General features: G+C 40.5%; 1 protein-coding gene and 1 long non-coding RNA gene across 2 annotated transcripts in view; one reads left to right on the top strand and one right to left on the bottom strand.

The window, feature by feature from the left end:
• Positions 1-794: 794 nt before the first annotated feature.
• Positions 795-4,195, bottom strand: LOC105353965. Its single transcript, XR_002289999.2, has 3 exons — positions 3,187-4,195; positions 1,174-1,328; positions 795-1,048 (listed from the first exon to the last, which is right to left on the bottom strand). It is a non-coding gene; the product is annotated as an uncharacterized LOC105353965 (long non-coding RNA).
• A 9,992-nt stretch (positions 4,196-14,187) lies between these two features.
• The window catches only part of slc22a23 (solute carrier family 22 member 23), a 27,635-nt gene continuing 18,305 nt past the window's right edge, over positions 14,188-23,517 (top strand). Inside the window, exons 1-3 of the mRNA XM_023954389.1 lie at positions 14,188-15,179; positions 17,031-17,134; positions 19,223-19,377. Of these exons, the coding sequence (XP_023810157.1) occupies positions 14,760-15,179; positions 17,031-17,134; positions 19,223-19,377 (679 nt within the window). The 5' untranslated portion in view covers positions 14,188-14,759. The remainder of the gene's footprint in view (positions 15,180-17,030; positions 17,135-19,222; positions 19,378-23,517) is intronic.

Genomic DNA, 23,517 nt, shown 5'->3' with positions numbered 1-23,517 from the left:
GGGTTCTGTCCTTTATTCTTATCAACTTCTCCTCTCCTCTACTCTTGATAATTTATTTATCATTTAGTTCTCCCTGCCTCTGTTCGGTGCAGTGTGATTCATGTGATGTCTTTCTTTCCCTCTCCCCTACGGGGAAGCGGGAGTGATTTCAGGTTCCAGTTAGCTCGTCCATGCTCCTGTACCTGACTGTGTACCCCGCCATACCTATCTCTGGCTTGTCTCGTGCCCCCAGCCGTCCCCTTGTTCCATCTGGATAAACCCCATCTGCTACACTATTTGAACATGGAGTTGTAGAGTTAGATAAGCTAATTCTTCTTTAACAATCCTGGTACATTGCCTGTCCGTCCTGGCAGAGGATCCGTCCTTCATGAGGACATTCCTCTCGTTTCTTCTTTTCCAGAATCTGTTGTTTTTAGGGTCTAAGGGCAGGAATGCCCAGTTTAGTTTAGTCTACTTAGTTTAGCAATCAGATATTCAATTTTTTGACCGATTTCATGTTCTTAGACAATTACCGGTATGAAGCCCATTGAGAAGACTGTTGTTGTAATATGGGGCTGTATAAATCCAATTGAAAGTCAATCTCAAAATTGGTTTTCTGAGTCGTTTCGTCCTCCAAATCGTTGTGAATCAGGAACAGACAAAAAATGCCATTTGATAAAGCTTGTAGGTGTGATGTAGAAACTACAGCTGGCAGGCCATAACTTCTCCCTGGATAGCTCCAATATCTCTCTGTCATGACGTCGTAGACGTAACAGACCCAGATGCTGAAACCCGGAAGTAACTCACGGCGAGTATGAACTTGAAAAGGTTTATTTTACCAACAGTAAATACAGTTTCTGAGGGAATGTGGAAGTTATTTCCTCCGTGGAATGATCCTGATGTTCTTTGAGCTGATGAGGGTGAGGGGGCGACGCGTGGACGCGTCGGACCGTGGAGCCAGAGGGAGCGAGGCTTGGACACTGAGGACAGCGGGACCAGCTTGAGGTGAGGCGTGGATGCCGAGGACAGCGGGACCAGCATGGAACCAGCGTGACCAATGGATGAAAACCTGAAGGTGAATACAAGGAGAGGTAAGTAACATGAACTATATAACATGAGCTAAGACTAAAAGGCCAGGCATAAGCACCGGAGTGAGTATAACGGACTGGCGCTGGATACTGGTGAGAAGCTTACTTATGAAGGCCGGCAGGGTGATGAGGAGATGAAGATCAGCTGGTTCCAATCAGCGGGGAAGGAGAGCTGTGGGAGGGGGAGGTGAACTGCCAAGCACCATGACATTCTCGCCGCTTTTGTTGCACCGGTATTGTTAGGTTGTGAGGGGCTGTAAGCTACAAGTTAACAGATGGGTGATGGGAAGGGCTTAGGCGTACTCTGCAGCAACAGTCCCACCCACAATTTAGGGGTGAATTTCTGATGAACTACTGCTGCTCTGCAGAACCTGTCTTAGAAAAACAACATAGTTATTATTATTTCTTTTTTTTTTGCCTAAAAACGACATAATCATAATTAAAAGACCACTGGGAATTATTTTAAAATAGCTCAAAAGATGATCAGATAGGATAAAGTTTGGTATTCTCTCAACTGCTTGCTTGATTCTTGTGATCCAGTTGAGAAATATTTAAGAGTCTAAGCTACTTTTTGTATTTATTTATTAACTTCACCAATACAGCTACTTTGCAAAACATTAACAGTTATGAGGTTTAACAACTGACAAGCATACATTTCCCCACAGGACAGAATCAAATGCAAACACATTCCTCAGACAGCTTCTGAAGAATGTATCAAACATCTGTAAATGTGTATGAACGCTAGTTATGTGTATGAACATGCAGCCGAGAAAGTGCAAGAAACAGACAGGGGAACATAGATGTTGTTAAGAATCTTTTTTTTTTTTTTATATAAAAAAATCTGTTTTACATCAGTCTTCCTAAAGTCATTGCAGACTTTGTGAAGAAGAGCTTGACTCAAAATAATTTTTGGGAGATGACAGAAAATGCTGTGGCTTCAAATGTCAGAGATTTGACATGCTCTGGAGTTTCTGTCAGTGATTCATAAAGGTAATAAAACAGCTTTAATTTTCTCAGAGAAAAAAACGGAGATCCCACAAAATTATCTTGCCTATCCCTTTGGCAAGAAGCAGCGAAGAGCACGCCAAGACAACATTCCAGCAGGGCATCTTTTTTCTCGTCTTTTTTTCCTTCAAAACACACGGAGCATTCGTTTTAAAAGTCAATCTTTGTGTGTCAGTTCTGAAGCCATATTGCAGAAGTTGTTGCTTTAATAAGGACAGATCAGCTAAAACAGAGAGGATAATCTTTTGCATGGCTAGTCTTTTCAGAAAAAAGAATGTTTAAAAAAATTGAATGTGAATGTTTCAGACTTTCATTGAAGGGTGTGTCAAATAATGTCAGGGTGTCTGTGTGAGGTGTAGCCTTAGTTTCCCACCCAGACTCATCTCCAGGTGAGTTCCTGGTTTGTGGAGACAGGACACAAATTGCACAATTTCAAAGGTTTCTGAAGATGCTGAAATGAAACCAACCTAAACCATTTTTTCAAATGTATTCTTTCTTTAAACTATTTCTAAGAATCCTTAAACAATGTCCAGAGTCTCAGAGGAAACGGTTTAAAGTCTCCGTTAATCTATTGATCTGTTTTAAAAGCATTCCAAGTGTTTTTTGTAAGCCTTGTGCTATCCTAGGCACTTTAACGTTGGGAGTTGGGTCTTTTAGACCCACTAGACAGTGCGCTGAACCTTTTTTCTTCAATAATTTGTGATCTTCACTGGTGTCCATGGATTACATGAAATCTTTCCACCTTTATCCACCTTTGTCATGGTAGGGAGAACACGTCAATGTAAGGGTGGGGTCACAGGATAGCACAAGGGTTAAACTATGACTATGGCATTTTTAGCCAAATTTAAAAAAGCTGTGTCGTTTTCTAGGACATAGTTTCTGTAGAACGGCAGGAGTTTATTATTACATTTCCTTTTATTTATTCATTTATAGAGCACCTTCCACCACCAATCAAGGAGACCCAAAGTGCTGATCACGATGTTACATATAATATATAATAAAATGCTTTTTTGATCCAGTTTTATTTTTGTCAAAACTTTTTAGGATCTAAAAACCTTTTAATTGTTCCACAAACTAATAATAAAACGCAATGCATAACACATTATTGTCTTACCTGCACTAAAAGTATGATCCGCTCCTCTGAAGCAGATTGTGTGAAGTCTGAAGGCCATCCTTTTGTTTGCAGATTATGTTTGCACCTTTAAGGATTTGCAGAAGCAATAGATATCATGCATTATTTTAACATGCATGCAGATGTGTGCAGCTCATTTGAGTGTTCACACACATGCAAACAATAATGAATGTTTTTTTAACTGCACCAAAGCCCCATAAACAAGGAAGTTACAGTGGGGCAAAAAAAGTATTTAGTCAGCCCACAATTTCGCAAGTTCTCCCTCTTAAAAAGATGAGACAGGCCTGTAATTTTCATTTTTGGTATACCTCAATTATAAGAGACAAAATTAGGAAAAGAAGAATCAGTGGCTGACTAAATACTTTTTTGCCCCACTAGATGTGCGCCGTGTACATGATATAAAAGTTATACATTGGTGGTACATGCATGAGAAGTCTGTTAGAAATACGAGGAACGGTCGTGGAAAGCCACAAATTTGCAACACAATTGTGTTAGAGTTGCGTAATATTTGCAGATAAACTACGTTAAATATGCAGAAAATATATAATTCTCAAATGACCAAAAATTTTGAACAGTTCAAAGTCGAATTCATGTAAAGTCATGTCGGCCGAAACCCTCCATGGACATCTGCGCACATCGACGAATGACAAATGCAAGAAACACTTATGAATTGTGTAAATCACACATGTATCTGTTACGACGGGGTTAAGCGAAGCACCCAGGTGCAAAGAGGTGGGGGAGGCAGAAGGTTCCAGGAACACAGGTCTTTAATAACTAAAATAAACGAAAACAAAAACACTGCTGAGCAGGCAGGCAAACTCCAAACACTAGAAATGGAGAAACAGCAAACTTGAATCTCGTAATACTCAAAAGGGGAATAGCAAAACTATGGAAGGGAAAGAGGAAGGGAAAGACAGGACTTAAATCCATACAGACAAACGAGACACAGGTGGAAACACTCAGGGCAGATGGGGACCAAAAGCAAAACTCGAAACAACAACAAAACAGAAAACCTTTCAAAATAAAACAGGAAACAGAACTCAAAACGTGACAGAACAAAATAGAACCAGAACACAAAAGCAAAGAATCTAAAACCGTAACAGTAAAGCGAAAGACCAAGAATCCAATATGTGTAGATTTGGTTAATACATAGAAGAATTTGAAGACATCATCATTTTAGGGGATTTTTAGCTAAATAATTTCTCTTTGTGATATGAATTTACAACAGGGAAGGTCTAAGGTCAAAATCCAACCTTTTCGTTTTTTCTAAACTTCTTAAATGTATCCTTTTTTTTCTGAGCACAAACACAGCTGTAGAGTTGTCACTTTTTACCTCACAGATGTCTGCTTTGTGAAGAAAACTTAATGTAAATCTAACGAGTAAAAGTTTTAAGTAGACAGGAGCCTGCTGAAAATACTTAGTGACTAATGTTTGTAAAGTTAAAGCTTAGTGAAAGTACAGTTCATTGGATTATATTTCTTTGTTCTAAAAAAATGTCCTAAGCTTGAACATTGATGGTTTTTACTTCATCGGGCTTTTAACAAATACAACAGATTCCCACAAGTTGCAGAACATTATTTTCAGTAAGTTTACAAATCCTTCCGCGTCTGTCTGTGTGATTGTAAAAAAGTACATCCAACCTGACTTCAAAACAAACGAGCCTGAAACTGCTCATCTTAAAAAGGAGGAAACCCAAGAGAAACAGACAAAAACCTATTCACAACAAATCTGAGTTTTTTGGAAGGTAATGCAGGTGGAAATAGAGATGTGAAAGACATGAGATAGCTGCGCAGTGTGCAGAAAATGAACTGAACCTGTTGTGGCCTGTGTTGATCCGGTCTGGCATATTTCTGGCATCGCCTCAGACTGTTTGCCTCTGGGACTTTTAATTGACGTGTAACAGAAAAAGCTGTGACTGTACGTGTAAAAGCCTTTGAAGTTCTACCTTGGGATTAACTGAGGTAACGCCGAGGTAACGCTTTAAATCGTTAATGGTGTATACTTTACATAGCGCTTTTCTACCTTCCTCGAAGGCCAAAAGCGCTTTACAGTCACAGTCCCATTCATACACACATCCACACACTGATGGCAACTCCGCTGCTGAACACTGGTGCCAACCTGTAACCGCCAGGATCAGTGTGGGGTTCAGTGTCTTGCCCAAAGACACCTCAACACGGGCAGGGCAGGGCGGGAATGGAACCTGTGAACTTCTTGTCAGATATTGACTGCTGTACCTCTGCACCATGCTTTAGCTTAACCCTTTACCACTGTAACTCTTCAACTGTTACGCGATCAACATGAATCCGATTTTTTTTGACGCAGAGACAAGCAGCTTTGCATGTTGGATTTGCAACGTAAAGTGTTGCATATCAGTGCCAAAGTGCTTTTCTCCACACCAGAATCTGCTGGAATTATGTTAGTTGGATCAATGGTTAAAGAGTTGCGGTAGTTGAAAGACTGTTGAAACTGGAGCTAAAGCTCTGGGTTTATCAACTTAAATTTAGCTGATTAAACCTGACTTTTCCAGCAACCCTGCAAAGAGTTGTCTACTGCACCCATGAAGCTACGGGCCTTTTGCAGTTTTTATTTTAAGACACTTTTTTTATTTTTTTACGGTTCCCTATGGGTAGAGAACCGTATACAGCAGTAACTATCATCTCAATTAAGCCAATTTTCTGCCTAATGCGTTGTTTTGCATCTATGTCAGCAATTCAAGGCCATAAAAAATCTGGTTTTACTCTGATCATTAAGTTGCACAGTATATAACCAGTATATTATTTGTCAGAACCTGTTCTCAACCTCTTAACCCTGTCATTTTGACTTTGATATGGAAATCATTTGATGAAGTGCCCACGGCTCACCTGAGCGAAGTCCCCAGGAAAGAACAACCTGCACCACCCTTTGAACATACCCAGGGTTCCACTCAGAGCGTCATGTTTACACCATCACGCAGACTCAGCCCGGACGGCTGCATGTACAGACAGCTCACTGAAGTGCTGGAGACGTTTAATAATTATGCTTTGTCTTTCCACGGTCTGAGTGGCTGTCTCATCTTGCCAGGCCTGTGAAAGCCTTCAGAGCATTTAAAGGCAATTTTCAGGCATGGAGAGGATGGATCAAAAATCACTGAGTGATAGTGGGTAAAGCTGGCATTTGGGGTGTGCTGGCTCATCGGAAGGTGAGAGTTGAATTCTGATCTAGACAGCAGTTAAAGTCCCACTCTGATCATCCTTTTATCTATTTTAAGTTTTTCCAGTAGTTTTAATTATGTTTATGCTGTTTTTAGCCTTAATCCAAAAACCTATGTCATTTTTTTTATTTTTTATTTTTATGCTTAACTTGTCCTGTCCAACAGCTGGGCAAACAGATGAGAACTGAAGGCCTCTTGTGTTGGACATATTTTACTTTAACAACAGGGGTTATGAATCTTCTGACAAACCAGAGGTATGTCTGAATAAACCCCTTTTTTAATCGAAGCGGCAGCAATTCTTTCGAAATTCGCCTCTGAGTTGTGGGCGGAGTAAGTCTTTCTTCATTTCCCATCATTAGTTTGTACTCCTTCTGCCAGCCTACAGGCGCTCACACCCCAAATGCCATCCAGCAGTTAAGTTTTAAACCAGATGTCAGCTCAGACGAGGAAGAGACATAAATAGATCTATTTGTTTGCAAGTGGATGCATCAGAATGGAATGGAGCAGAGACTTTGTGGCTCACTGACAGAGGCATCTATATCAAAGCTATAAGCTTTTTCAAAGCTTTTTGTCTGTTCTTGATTCACAACGATTTGAACAAAGAAATTCTCAGAAATGCAATTTAAAAATGAGATATGCAGCCAGATGGTGACAAAGAGAGGCAAGGTAGTCCACACAGGAGGGGTCTCACTCCCAGAAGGAACAATAGAAGACATCGAGGACAGTTACAAGTACCTTGGAATTCCACAGGCAAATGGCAACCTGGAGCTGGCAACAAGGAAAGCTGCAACAGCTAAATACCTCCAACGAGTAAGGCAAGTCCTGAGAAGCCAGCTCAATGGCAAGAACAAGACCCGGGCAATAAACAGCTACGCACCGCCAGTTATCAGATACCCTGCAGGAATAATAAGATGGCCAAAGGAAGAGATAAAGACCACAGATGTTAAGAAACAAAAGCTTCTCACCATGCGTGGAGGGTTCCATCCCAAATCCAGCACCCTGAGACTGTATGCTAGCCGCAAGGAAGGAGGCCGAGGACTAGTGAACGCAGAAGGTACTATCCAGGATGAAACATCCAAGATGCATGAGTACATCAAGATCAAGGCCCCAACTGACAGTGTGCTCAGTGAATGTCTCAGGCAATGGAGAGCAGAGGATACAGCGCTGGAGGACAGATCCTCATGGGAGGACAAACCCCTGCATGGGATGTACCACCGGACCATAACTGAAGTGGCTGAAATCAAGAAGTCCTACCAATGGCTAGAGAGGGCTGGCCTACAGGACAGCACTGAGGCACTCATCCTGGCAGCTCAGGAACAAGCCCTGAGCACCAGATCTACCACAGGCTCAGATCTACCACACCAGACAAGACCCAAGGTGTAGGCTGTGCAAAGAGGCGCCTGAAACAATCCAGCACATAACTGCAGGGTGTAAGATGCTGGCAGGTAAAGCATACATGGAGCGCCACAATCAAGTGGCTAGAATTATATACAGGAACATGTGTGCAGAATATGAACTGGAAACCCCATGGTCGAAAGGGAAACACCTCTGAAGGTGGTAGAAAATGAGAGGGCAAAGATCCTGTGGGACTTCCAGATCCAGACTGATAGGATGGTAATGGCGAACCAACCAGACATTGTAGTGGTGGATAAAGAACAGAGGAAAGCCGTTGTGGTGGATGTGGCAGTGCCAAGTGATGGGAACATCAGGAAGAAGGAACATGAGAAACTGGAGAAATACCAGGGACTCAGAGAAGAACTCGAGAAAGCATGGAAAGTGAAGGTGACAGTGGTGCCTGTGGTAATTGGAGGACTCGGGGCAGTAACCCCAAACTGAAGGAGTGGCTACAACAGATAACTGGAAAGACCTCAGACCTCTCAGTCCAGAAAAGCGCAGTGCTAGGAACAGCTAAGATACTGCGCAGGACCCTTAGGCTCCCAGGCCTCTGGTAGAGGACCCGAGCTTGGAGGAGAAACCACCCGCGGAGGGGGTATATACATATACATATATAGAAGGCTAATGGAATACCACGGAAACATATTTCCCTGCACCTGCATGACTAGATGGTGCAAAAAGACAGAAAAGCCTTAAAATTGGAGAATAGTGCCCATGCGTATGCACAGGTTTTACATTTTAATGCACAAAATAGGAAGATATTTTGCAAACACTAAAGTTCATAAGGGAGGTTTTACAAATTTGTCGTATTTAGTCATCAATATTTGCTCTGTCTGGAGTTTGTTTCCTTGACTCTTTCAAATACAAAGGCCTGACTGCTCTCAACTTAACGTAAACGACCTGCTCCAAGTCATATTTGGGCGTCTGATGTTGATGAGAACCAAATTCTGACAAATATTAACTTTTGGTTCACCTTAATGCAATAAATGCATCAACTGGCATTTAGCAAATTTACCAAACCCTGGGAAATTAAAGCTCCAATGATGCAAATTTATAGTGCAACACAAAAAAACAAACTTCATTGAAAAGTACCTTCTTTTAGTTAAACAGTATGTTTGGATAAGTTTTTCAACTGCACAGGTGAGTGAGTGTGTGAACAAGAAGAGAAACCAAAAAAAAACAACACACACACAACTGTCCTTTGTCGCTTGAGGAAATTCAAATTAACCGGTTGTTCAGGTTCATACACTCACGGGTTAATTGCTTGCTGTCAGTCAAATTTACAACACTGCCAATCACCTAGAGCTGGGGAGAGAACTGTTTGATTAAGTTCCAGCTCTTATATCTTTGTCTTTTTGGCTCACGGTGGAATGGAACAGTAAAGTTTGGGCTAATACAGCTCCCTGATCCTCTCACAGAGGAGTATCTGTGCTGCAGCTGTCATGGATATGCCTCCAGGGGGGTGCAGATACGGTGCAGGACGGTGGATGGAAGGAAGGCGCCACCAGAAGCGGGCCACATGATACCTGAACCTATCTGGGTCAGTGGTCACATGCTTCACCTCCTGAAATACAGAGAAATTCTTTCAGTCCAGGTTTTAAATTGTGACATTATGCCCAGGATCACCTTATAAACAATTCCTTGTGGACAATAGATAAGTTTTATGCTGTTTTTCTATTTTTTTCTATGATTCTGGTTTATTCTGTCAGAGAAAAGGCAAACCTTGAATGCTGGATCAAGTTATCTTACTTTTGATGCTTGTGACAGACCAAGTCTCATTGTACTCTGCTATAAAGCATCGCATTGTATCACAATCCAGTTTCATCTTACACGGTACAAAAGCAGTAAAGGTTTTCCTAATCTAATCCCAGTATTTTTGTCAATTGTTTGCATTGTGGTCAACAAAAGTTGCAGCCAAGTTATAAAAACTTGTGTTTCAAGCGAATACCACAAAGGCAGATTTACAACCCAGATATTTGAGAAATGACATGAAACCTTTTCTTTAAAGGAGACTAGGATTTTTTTTTAAGTGGAATATTTGTAATGCTTTGTTTTTATTATATACACTATATTTATTCAAATTTAGTGCGTAACTTTTTTTAGATTTTGATCCTCTAATGCTAAAAAAGAACTTTTGAACAATAACAAGCAAAGAAGGGGACGGTACAACCCAGAGCAGGGTTTGGTAGTGTACTGATTAACCCTTAGGAGTCTTTTTGCACAGTTTTTTTCTTCTTTACAATTTGCTCTATTAAATTATCTCTAAACTTTTTTGTGGAAATTCTTGATATCAATCTTTTTACGGATAATATGTTTGATTTTATTTCACAGTAATTCCACAATGAACCTAAAACTGTCCAAACAACTCAATTCCAAGTGGTCAATTTTGTCATTCTCTTACTGCAGGAATTAAGATCAAACCATTTTAATCTTATAAAACAAATATCAAATGCATAAATCCACAAACAAAACAAAGACAATGTCAATTCTAAATGAAATTTGTAAAAAAAAAAAAAACAGACAAAACTTTACTCAAAGTCCCAAGGATTTATTCCAAGGGGTATGACCCTTCCGTGTTTATTTTAAACCCAAAATTTCAAAGCTAAAAACCTTATGAAATTTTCACATATAATTTTTAAAAGGAAACTATACTAATGGGAGGGGGCCGGTGTTATTCCTACGTCATTATGAACAGCTGTTGTTCTTGGCAAACTCCCGGGTGAGTTCAGAGACTACTGGGGGTTTATCTGGTGAAGTCTGTAAGTGTGTCTGTTGTGCTGCTTAAAAAGAATAAGACAGAAATTTCCTGCATACTGTGGTCCCTCGCTGTTCACCTTTTGTGGACTTGCTGCTTGCTGCTTTACAGATCATTGTGTTTTAAGTCAGATTGGCTCCAGACCTTGTTGATCAACCTCCTCCCTGCTGTGTCTGCAGTACAGAATCTGCTCGCCAATTCTACACAACTCTTTTTTTCTAAAATACTGGACTTATTTTTCTACAAAGATTTAAGTTGTGAGTTCAAATAAGAGAGAAGATTGTGAAAATGTTAAAGTCTGTAAGAGAAAAGTGTATAAAGTGTGTAGTGAGGGTTTTCACAATCCTTAAACATCTGGAATCCTTTTTGCAGATGTAATCTATCGCAGGTTATTTTTAACTTTTTAGAACATAGCACCTGCAATAAACAAGGGACCACTATCAAGATGATTAAAAAGTGTTTTTTTTTCTTGTTTGTATTTTGCCATGCTTCTGGTTCTGAAAGAATATTTAAGTCAGCAGTGGATGCAGTTTATTTTTTCCAAAAAGAAATCCTGCATTAGAGGTTTTGGCTGTTGCAAATACTTAATAGAGAAGAATTTTGTGCACAAAACTCAATTTGAACATGAAATTGCCTCAACGGCTACCAAGCCAGACAAGCCAAAAGTCTGCAAAAACAAAAATAGGAGAACCTGCATGTATAGATAATAACTATTTATTTAGTTAGTTAGATGCATTTCAGGTATTCGATATTATTGCACTGATAAAAGTGCAACGAAAATCACAAAAAAACACAGTATACAAACAAATCAGACTCAAAAACTTGTTAAGATTACAAAAACCTGAACAGAAAATTTTAGGCTAAAAGAGTAAAAATCGACTAAAAGTGTGAAATATTGGAAAGGAGGGAAATCCAAAGTCAGGGGGCAAAGGGGCAAATTACTTTTCCCCTATGTGAAGCATATAGACAAGACAGTAAGATAGACAGTTGAGGACGATCTAAGGGCAAGTACAGTGGAGGAGATCAGAGTGGAACGAAGCAAAAGCTTGTGAATGACCTCCAAAGCTATGTCTTGTTTTTTTCTGCAATAAGTGACTGGGAGCCAATGGAGCTGCTGGAGAACAGGTGTAACCTGACAGGTGGATGCTATTTTTCTTATTTGTGCAGGAAGAAACATTTAAAGCTCTGTTCTTTTTGCTTAAAAGTATCATGAGTGATTTAAGAGTCCACCAATTGTTTTCTGCTTCTTGTTATCATATTTTTGTCTCTTTTTTCCTCCACTAAAATTCAAATTTGTCCCTAGCAGCTGATTTGTAAAGTGTTCATTTAGTTTTAGCGTTCTCTGCTGCACTTTTTTTTATATTTTTGTTTTCATTTGCTATGAGAATTTAGTGGATTTACTGGTACTTAAAACATGTAAGTCAGCAAAACTTAGGTCAATTTCGCACTCTTTTTTTCTTCTTCTTTTCATCTCCCTTGGATAACTCACTCCTTTATCACTGGAATCTTTCCTAAATTGCTGCTGTGACTGTCAAACCCTTAGGAAGCCACTGGGCAGACCCCAACAATCTCCACAATCTCCTATACCTCTCTAAGATTCTTTATAAAACAGTTGATTCTCCGCTTCATATCAATCACTCATTCAATCATCTTTATGAACAATTTTAGTTCCGTTTTTAGCTCAAAACTGCAAATTTAACCCTTAAAAATTTACATAGACAATGAAGATTAATGCCATTTGAAAAAATAATTACCTGACAAAAAATTATTTCGAGGAAAAAATCAAATTATGTCTCTTAAAACAAGAATACAAATTGTTTGATAATGCCACCCAGAGTGCTTTAACCTTAAAAACCAAAATGTAATCAAATCTAAAAAAAAACAAAAACCTTATTGGTCAGAAAGTTGATCCGAGTTTAACATATATAAACAAATGTTTAAAAAAAGTTAACGATTTTTTCCCCCCACTAAACAAATACAAAATTATCTACGGAGCCCCTAAAGGGCCATTGAAGTATAAAAAAAAAAAAAAAAGTTTTTTTTATTTTTTATACTTCAATTGTTTTTTTTCACCAGTTACTAACAGCCATTAATACAAATAACAAATGACTTTAGTTTGTCGTAAGAATCCAATGCCAAATATAATTTGGACCCTTTTTTGAAACAAAGCACATGACTTTCAAACTCGTTTAAGATGACGTTCAGAGATGATGTAATTGTGACGGTAAGCAAGCAAAGCTGCAATCTCTTTGTAGAAAAGTCAAAAAGCAAAGTAAAACTCAATTAGCTCACGCAATGCAATTTCTAGGTGCTCACCCGCTAGTTTTTTCTTTTTACTTCAATATTTTTTTTCTTCAATGGCCCTTTAGAATCACAGCTAAGGGCAATAAAAAATCATGTTTTTTTATGTTTTTTTTACATAATTGTTTTATTTTAAAAATGTTTTAAATGTCAGATCAGGTACTCTGACATAAAACTGTTTAATTTTTTTTCAAAAAGTTAAGAAAAAACTTATCCCAACATGTTTTTTTCTTTTTCCAGATTGGCAGTACTTGGTAAACATTTTCTTTTAATATTTTTTCATATTTTACCCCCCCCCCCCCCCCCCCCCAAACTGTTTTCTCGTATTGCTGAAACAGATTGATGGCTCCTCTGTGACAGAATTGTTCTCATTAAGTTCTTTTCTGTTCCTCCACACATAAACGTCAATTTAAAGGGTGTGGCTGCAATAAGTCATCGTGATGTTTGTGAGGAAACAGGCCTGCAAGTGTGATTCCAAATAATTTAATTAACCAACTGAGCTATTTAAGTTAATCGAATGAAACTTTTATTAGTGGACAGGGTTGTGTTTAACCCTTGTGCTATCCTAGGCACTTTGACATTGGGAGTTGGGTCATCTAGACCCACAAGACAGTGCACTGAACCTTTTTTCTTCAATGATTTGTGATCTTCACTGGTGTCCATGGATTACATGAAATCTTTCCACCTTCATCCACCTTTGCTACGGTAGGGAGAAGACGTCAATGGTCATCTAGACCCCATCGGACAGCACAAGGGTTAAGGAATGGACTAAAGTGGATCAGTAATCACAAACAAGAAGAGTCTGAGGAAGACGAGGTAAGGGATGAGTAGCTCCTTCTCCTTTGACTGCTTTGCTAACAGCTGTCACTCAAATACATCTGAAGGTCATTGTGTCAGATCATGGGAGCAGCTTTGATCTCCTTTTCTGGACGCACAAAACCTTTAATTTATTTTCATTATATGAAAACGTCCAATTAAGTTTTTCATTTTGTTGGTCACGTTTAGTGATCGTGTGTCGCCCTCTAACGTCTGAATCCAGAGCATCACCCCCCCCCCCCCCCCCAAAAAAAAACAGCCCGTTGTCTCCTATTAATCTATTTATATGTAGTTTATGAAAAAGGGCGCGTGACGCACGGATCTGTGGGATTTTCGATGAAAACACTCGAGTGTGGAAAATAAAAATAGCTCTCTTCCACCCCCCCCCAGAATTCCTGCCGCTTCGGTGAAAAGCATGAATGACTAAAGAAGGAGCTTTCTGCTCGGCGGAAGGCTGCACAAAAGGGTGCCATTGTGGCCCGCAGATGCCCGTCACTGGCGCAGTCTCTCTTTGAGGGCTCTCCAATCGCATCGCGCGGCGGGGAGGGCGGGGCTTGGTCACCCCCCCCCCAATCTACACCGGCTCAGTATCCCACCAAATCAGATGAGTACAAACCGAGCGGCGGCGCCCGAGCTCGGAGCGCACCGGTGATGATCTGGGGACAGCTGTGGAGGTGAGGCATGCGCGCTCGCTGGGGGGCCGGGTTCGGGCAGGTGTGAGACCTGTGGCGCTCCTTGGAGGAGGATCTGGACGCCGCTTCTTTTGTTGTTTTTATTTTTGGTCTGCCGCCGTCCTGGCTCTCTGCAGCCGCGCACGGACGTATCCGACCGTCGGAGCATGGAACACAAAGCCCGTGCTCGTGAGCGCGCCAGCCCCCTCCGGGAGCCTCTCCAGCTGACTATGCGCTCGGACATCCCCTGGTCGCCTTGATGAGGGCGCCTGCTCGGTGATACTCCTTCTTTCCCGCAGATTGTTATTTTGTTGGTCACATCCCGGATTAATCTGCCCCCCCCTGGACGTCCTTATTGTGACAAAGGGCTGAACAGAGAGGGTGCACGCAGGGCGACAGAGGGGGGGGGGGGGCTTTGGCTTTGCGATGGCAGGCGGCCCGCCCGAAGCGCAGGACCACCCGGCGGAGAACGGCTTCACCCCGCTGGAGCGCCCGGTGCCCCGGCTGCTGCCGCACATCGACGGCTGCGTGCTGCCATCTCTGGGGGGCTTCGGGAGGCATCAGAAGCATCTGGTGATTCTGACCTGGATACCGGCATTGTTTATCGGCTTCAGCCAGTTCTCGGACCATTTCCTCCTCGCGCAGCCAAACAGCACGTGCCTGCAGCCGCGCGGCAACGCCAGCAACTGGACCGGGGTTCTTCCTCCGCTGGCGTCGGCGAGCGGCGGCGGCGGCGCCCCCGCGAGCCAATTCAAAGGCAACGACAGCGGAGAGGAGCCGCCGTGCTCCTGCAAGGAGTGGAAGCTGGAGCTGCAGACGGGACTGAGGCAGAACGTGGTTACCAAGGTAACGAGAGACGGGCGGACGGAGGCACCACAGCCGCCGCGCGGAGAGTACATTCTGTTCGCCATCAGTCTCCCCATCACAACACAGAAAAGCGCAGCTGACTAAGTAACCCACTGACCCCGATATGAGAGAGCTGCGTGTGCAGGATTGTGATGGCACGACTTACAGCGGTTCAGCACATTTTAAACGACGGGGACTTTAAACAATTCGCCACAAACTTCTCCATTTGTGTCAAATCCACAGCAGTGAATTATGGGAAATCTGTCAAAAGCGTGTCGAGCCAACTTTGATCAGTAACAAACTGCACGAGTGCACGAAGGACTGAATAATAATCAGATCCGGTTGGATGGGGGTTTGGGGTATTTTCTCATGTGGGGGGGGGGGGGGGGGGCAGTTAGCACTCATTTTCTTCAAACTCACATTATAAACTACACCTAAAGTGTAAAAAACAAAAGAGAATCCCCAAACTATCACTGAGATCAAATCAAACAGACTGCCATCAATCCAATTGTCTGCATTGGAAAAAGTAAGCTGCATCACTTTGTACTAAATATTCTCAGCAGGGTCTGTTTTGGTTTCATGAACTACAAAAACTGTGTTTCCTTCCAGAGAAATATTGCATTTGATCAGTTTTAAGGTGCATTTCATGAGGTTCATCAACTGTAATTCTATGTTCAGACCTGGCTTGAACACGGGTTCTTGAACGCACAATGACAGTTGCTACCTGGTGCTAACACACAGACCTACAGTTGGAGGAGGCTGGGTGCAAAATGTCGAAGCGGTGCAAATCTCGGGAATCTTGCTCCTGGCTTTTTCTTTAACAGCTTTTTTCTGAAAGACTTTGCGCCATAACCGCAATTTTTAGTTTGTCCTCCATGATCAGATTATACAAACATTTGGCACTTCCAGGACTTCATCCATACATCACTACCAAATCTGACTTCCTGATTGGTCAAAGTTCAAATGGTTTAACTTTCAACGCGTGTCCCATGTTTTGTTCGTATAGCTGGAAAAAGGATGGAAAAACTTGCATAACGACGCATGAATGCGAAAGTTTTCAATGCGGAAGCTCGAATTGTGCATATTTGTGCGTTTACATCGATTTTTCATTAGAAGTTGACCGTTTTTTTTTTTTTTTGTTGATGCTGCAATTATTGCAGCATGCTTCAAATGTTTCAGGTTTATATTTTTCAACCTTTTGTGGAGGTTATAAAGTTGGAAAATTTAGTTTCAAGTTCAAGTACTATTCGTTTTAGGGAGCATTCAGTTCATTAAACTGAAGTGACCTTCTTTAGAGAGCCAGCTCATGGTGCGTTCAAGTCCCTCCATATGCATAGTGGGCAATTTTTTGGACATGGACAAACAGAGCCTGAACTCATGATCGTTCTGCTCTTGTGCAGCATGGTTGATTTCAAAATCATAATAATAATCAGTTAGTAATCATGCAGGCAGGGGGTCCAGCAGGGCTACTTCCATCTGAACACCAGGGCAGCTGCATGGGATACATTTCAATGAGTTGTGCATGGGATGCAGAACACTCTGTGCTTCCACACGTGTGTCCTTGGCTGTGTTTCAGATGCTGAGCGCTGCAGCGGTGTGTTCACTGACCCCTGCGTGCAGAGGAAAAACTATTGATTGCTGTTAGAGTAGACTCACTCGTATAGTCACTCTTTTTCTCTTTCTGTCACTTCCATTCAATGACACTCATCCACATTACTGTGTAGGTTTCAGTACACATACAAAAACAAATTTGACAGATTTTTGAAAGAGAATTTGTGTGTCTGATGTTTTTTGAGGCAATTTTCTCTAAACATGTGACTGACAGACCTTTTCATTCTGTTTTGTTTTTAGTGGAATCTGGTCTGTGACTCGGCTTGGAAGGTTCATATTGCCAAGTTCTCCCTGCTCGTTGGCTCTATTTTTGGCTACCTGGTGATGGGTGTCATGGCTGACTGGTACGTTGCCTCCTCTTCCTTTTTTAGTGAAGCAAAAAACTACACAACTGTCATAAGATGATTCAGTAAAGCCATTGCAATAACCCTTTAATTGCACTGAGATGTTGCTGGCAACACTTAAATAAAACACACTTTTGTGACCCACCGTGACGCGTCAGCCGTTTATGCGATTAACGTAAATCAGTGGATTCTGACCCCGCAAAAAGCTGCTTTTCTCTGTGACAGAATCCACTGATTTACATTGATTGCATAAGGGATTAAAGAGTTACAAATGTCAAAAGAATGTAAACACTCTCCGGTCCTAAAGGGTTAAAGGGTTTCAGTAATAGGACTGAATATAGAAATGACTTTTTGAATTAGTTTCCTACAGTTTCCTAAAATGTAAAATCCATTTTCAAGTGTTTTGTCATGTAAAAATAAAAATGTTTTGTATAATTTTGAAAAAAAGAAATCCCAACAAATTTTGTGCAAGATAAATTTCTTTGGTGGGTCTTAATTTTATATAATCTGGTAAATTTACTGACCCTATTTCTGACCCTGAATTATTTTATTGTTTCAACATCACATAGGTTAACATTTTTGCTAAGTGACTATTATTAACAAAAGAGCAACTTCTAAAAACAAGAGGGAAACGTTCTAGGTTTAAAATTGTAAATTGCGCAAATGCAACATACAAATCTGTGATTTTTATAAAAGCAGAGAAAGAAATAATACAAAACGCAACACTTGAAAAAGAGTCACAGGTTATGTCCAAATTCTCGCTCCACTTCCTAACTACCAAAAAAACAATATAATGACTATAAAAGGACTATGCAGTGTGGATTTTAAAAGCAATTCGTCATGCTCACTATTAATATTGTATTAAACAGCGGATTTATGCAATGGATTATGGTCTATATTCGCCAGTCTAGTGAGCATCAATGTTTTTCACAGAGACTTCTGTGACATTTCAAGGGGACTCGATTTTGGAACTGTCCAGCTGTACTTTACAAAACGGCGAACGCGCTATATAGTAATTGCACTGTGTCATCAGAAGTAAAGGAATTTGGACATAGCCAGAGGTTGACCACGTTAACGTAGTGTAGCTAACGTTTTTTGAAAAACAACAAACTTTTTTGCTTGTAATTAAGATTACAAAGCAATCTTTCGAGATAGTTAAGCAAAAATGTCATATTTTTCTTATTTATTATTGAAATGGAATGTAAGCAGAATGAAATTATAGCCTTAGCTTGAAATTTTGAATAAACTTTTTGAACAAACTTAAGATTTAACTTGAGTTTTGAGCTTTTCTCTGGTGGTTACTATAAATAATTACACAAAAATGAAACTTTTGTACCTTTTCATTGTTCAAAAAGGGTGTAAAGCTCTCAAAGTCATTTGTTCAGGATAAAATATTTAACAGCTTTAAATTACAGGTATGAATGCAATGGAAGTGAGAGGATTTATTGACTCAAGACAAGATAAAACCTTCCAGATAACAGATGTTTCAGCCTAGACCGAGAGGATCAAACTTGAGAGTTCAAACTCTATCCTGCTTATTTCTTATTATTTTTCTGCCATTTATTGCTAACACACCTGGAGGATCTGGAGTTTGACACTTGTGGTCCAGACCAATGGAGCAGCAGACCACCAACTGAGTTCTTAGATTTGGCTCCAGAAATTAGGCCCCCCACCTCCTGTCTTTCATTTGCATAAGCTTCACATACTTTACTGGCAGCAGTTTCACTGAAAGAGTTGCATAAGAATTAAGTCATTCCACGAAAACCTGCTCATGTGAGTGACCCGGAGACACACCTGACCTTTGTAAATGAACTCATTGTGGTCGTGCCTTGTAGCCATGTTGGCCACCTCTGCTGCATCATGGGAAAAAAAAAAAACTTTTTACATTGTGTGCAGGATTAGTACACACTAGAGACAATGTGTAGAAATATGCAGGCCCGACCTGACCCACTGACCCCGTGAAACAAGGAAGTCTACAGAGTCCAAAAGCAACAATCTCCTTCACTTCCTACCAGAAAGTTTCTCGCTCAGCTTCTGAAAAAAACCCTCTGCTGCATCTTTGTTTTTCTCTCTCTCGTTGTCTCTAAGGTTCGGTCGACACCCGGTGTTGATCCTGTCGGTGCTTTTCATGCTGGTGTTCGGTCTGACTGTAGCCTTCTCTGTAAATGTCACCATGTTCAGCACATTGCGCTTCTTTGAGGGTTTCTGCTTGGCGGGCCTCGCTCTCTCCCTCTATGTGCTCAGTAAGTATCAGCTCTCGGCTTCTCACGCCTTTTTTTCTATCTGCTCTCCTGCTCCTCACTGTCTCTGTCGTGTGAAAATGTTAATTTCCCTTTATTTGCACACGCAAATGCTTACATTTAGCATGTCACTCAACCAAAAGGTACCTACACTCGTGTGTTCTCCTGTGGTTGCGTTTTGCTAATCATCAGGTCATTCCATCACCTCGATAAATGCAAAACCTTGGACATCGATGAAGGTTTTTCTGATGCTTTTTGCTTCTTTCCTGCATATCCTGTAACTTACCATACTTCTTCACTATATGTTGAACCAGATTATAAGGCGCACGGTCAATGAATGGTCAATTTTTGAACTTGTGTCACATATAAGGTGCGCAGAACTATAGGGCGCATTAGGCGAGTTAGCGGTAAAACAGAATGGTTCAGCACATTGAATTTCAAAACAGATTTGAATATGCAGCAGCAAAAATACAATGGAAAAAATGAAATGAAATCAAAATTGTTTTCTAAATAAATTAAGTAAATCTGTGACTGACATCTGCTTTAAAATATATTTGTAAATCCATCTGTACATGCTTTTACAATTTTTTATGTTTACAGTATTAACCAATTATTAAAGGTTTATACAATTATTCTTTTGAATTGCAATTTATAACGTGGAATGACAAAACACTGCAATGTTTTTTATTTATAAATTCCCCGTTTATTACCGATCATTAAAAAGTCGTATTACTTTTCCAAAGAGTCTCCCGCTCCTCTAAACACTTTATTTTATCATAGAAATGTGAAAGCTTGTGTGTTTTTTTTGATTTTGTCTGGTTTTATTTTAATATTTACCGTTTGCAATCTAAAATATAAAAAAAAAAAATAGAATTTTGTCTCTGTTTTTGAGTGGCCCCAATCCTTTTCTATACCAAATATTTAAGCTTTCTGGCTATTAGGATGTAAACATCTCATTAAATATAAAATATCTTCAAGTTCAGGTACAATTCAAAATTATGATTCAGAAAGCAGGATTTATTTTGGGAAGAGTTTGTATTTAAAGCCCATAATACTCTGTTTGATTTTGTGTTTTTTTTATATTTGCGAAAACTGTGATGTTTCTGGGACTATGTCCTCAGGACAAGTCAAAAAGGAAACTGTTGAGCTTGAACAGCTTATAATGTTTTAAATCAAACACAACAAATACAAATATGTATTTTGTTCTGACAGGTTAGCCACCCGGAGAGCAGAACGCAGCAAATATAAAAGTAAATGCCAACTTTAAACCCCAAAGATGCACATATGGACTGAAGTAGATTGACTACACTATATCTGACATTACTGGTTTTGTTATTTAACATGACGGCTGTTGTTCGGCAGGGAAAAACAGTCCCGCTGTGCAAACAGCTGCATAAGCATGTCTGACATAACAACTGAAGCTATGAAGAGATTTGGCCTTCTGATGTGTAAAAGCAACAGTTTGTGATTTATGTAAAAATAATGACAACTCTGATGAGTTTAAGACGATAATAGGAATCTAGCGCTTAAGCTGCATACATGTCTTTTGACGGTCTTGATTTTTGATTGACAGGAGAGAGGAATTGAAACCCATTTTTGCTCGAATTAAATTAGGAATACTAATCAATGGATTGTTTTTCCAGGTATATATATTCCAGGTATAATATATAGCATATTTTTGTGCATTTCTGTGACCTTATTTTTCTTGGTTGCTGTATCCCAATTACGGTGGATATAAGTCTATAGGACATGGTTCCTGTTTACATGTCCACAAAAAGTAAGCAAATTGGACTTATCAAAAGATGACCTTGGAAATCCCATTATCAGAAAATCTCGGTTTCTATGTTTTAGTCTATAGTATCATTTATTTTGTTTCAAACTTCCTTTTATGGAAAAACTTTCACTTGTCTGTTCTTGCTAAAAAAGAGCTGACGAACGTTCTTTTGGGAGAACTAATTTGTCTGGAAATAATGCATGAAGTTTCTGCTTCTCCTCCGCTTTTTACTTTGCAAGATAGAAATGGCAGATTAACCGGGTGTGCACCGCCACACCCTGCAGGTTCCTCTATCTACTGCGATTTATTTACTTATGCGCAACCAAAAACCGGGAGAATCCCCGTTTCTGAAAAGAAATGCATGGGTTGCTCTGATTTCTTGTTGTTGGATAACTGCTGAATTCGGTGAAAGACCACCATCTTTTACATGTTTACATGGTTGCTTGAAACATTGGAAGAAATGGGTTTAAGATTGGATTTTTGTTGTGCATGTAATTGGGCTCAGTTGGGGAGTGCATTTATCTGCTTGGGGCTCAACCTCTGCATTCATGCAACAAGATGAGGTGTCTGGGACAGACCCAGGGGCCCTTTACAAGATTATATCTTATCGGTTTTGGTATCACACAGCCAAAAAATCTGGAGAATGTGGCTGTGAAAGCAGGTATGTCTGCCTGGACCGTTTCCAGATCTGCATAGAGAAAAAGGGCTTTGTTTTTGGTTCCAGTTTGTTGCGAAGATGGGTCCTCCCTGCAGCATCCCCCACCCCAGAGTGTTTAAATTTTGCTTGAACTGGAAGAGTCGGGGTGATCAGTTTGGAACCAAGCGTACTGATGACGCCTTCGTTTTTCCAGGGACTATCTTCGCCTACTCTGCAGCCTCCACCGCCCCCCTCTTACTTTCTCCCCCCCACAGGCCTCCTCTTCCTTTCAGGCTGCAGTGTGTGATTAGTCAGATTTTCTGTGCGAAGCTCTGGCAGACCTGATCCTGGGCAGTGCGAATGGTTTTGTTTTTCTCAGCGGTGGGAGGATGTTCCTGCATAAATCTCAAACGAACGATTTCTAATGACAAGCAAACAAAACAGATGCACCCACAGGCGTCTGAGATTCAGATTTAGTCTTTTTTGTGGGAATAACAGTGAGCTAGTCTTAAGGCAAAAGTCAGAGTTGGTGACAGGATGCAAAAATTTAAGTAAGAGGTGAAGATCATATTAACCCCTTAACACCAGGTGTAAAAGGAGCTTTAGCTCCAGTGTTAACATTCTTTCGACAACCGAAAATCTTCAACTGTTTACGCAAAGTAATTCCAGCAGGTTCTGTTGCAGAGAAAAGCAGACTTGCACTGATATGCAACACTTTACAGTAGTAAAGTGTAGTAAAGTAGTAAAGTGTGGTAAAGTAGTACTTTACAGTAGTAAAGTGTTAATGCAATCAATGTAAATCAGCTGATTCTGTCACGGAGAAAATTTGCTTTGAAACCTCCAGTGTTAAAAGGTTAAAGAAGGTTTCATCATCACGTCAGCAAGAAAAGAATGAGAAAAAAAGACATAGTATTTTCCGGAACATATGTCGCGGGAGCCAAAAAATGCATATTAATGAAGAAAAAAAGAGAGATAAAGTCCTCTGGATAATAAGTTGCACTTTTGAGAGAAAAGTGCAACGCTTCCGAACAAGCCTTGTGTAATGCTGCGTTCCCACCGAACTTGATTCCCGCGTCAAATTCATGTCCACTGCGTCTTTTGATGTGTGCCAAATTCAATGCTCAACACTTGTCAAAAAATGTGTTCACAAATTAGATGCTCCCGTAACGTGTGGGAGAAGATATCGTCTTAGCCTCATTGCTACAGAGAAGCATTGACTGAACGTCTTGTTTACAGCGTACAGAAGACACGGATGACGTTGAGAGATCCGGTATATTTATTTTAAAGAGCTCTACAAAAGCATCTGCAAACTCATCTTCATGTCTGGGTTCATAAGATCATTCTGTCTATTTTTGAAACAACGATCTTTACCTTCGACAGTCCAGGAGCTGTGTCTAAATGACGGTGCTGTCAGCGGTACTTCTCTGTCTCTGTGACCCAGTTTGACGACTTGCTGTCCTGCATTAGGTCGGAAGACGGCAAAAATAAAAGCGTCTCCGAGCAAATAAGAAAAATATCATAAGGTTCAGGAGGAGAACAATCAGATTCTCCTCCATGTTTTTTGTGGATGGTGCTTCGTCTGCATTGCTGTCAGTAGCAAATGCTGATACACACACCTACAATGCGGTGAAGTGGTTTTTAGTGGCGAACAACCGCTAAAGGGAAAGTGGTTGTTAATGAGAAAATAACAAATATATGAGCCGATTTATGTTTTATGATTTATGTTCCTGAA

Source organism: Oryzias latipes, chromosome 4 (assembly GCF_002234675.1).
Source record: "Oryzias latipes chromosome 4, ASM223467v1".
NCBI lineage: Eukaryota > Metazoa > Chordata > Actinopteri > Beloniformes > Adrianichthyidae > Oryzias > Oryzias latipes.
Note: the sequence above shows the minus strand (reverse complement) of the source record. Positions and strands in the feature narration are given on the sequence as shown.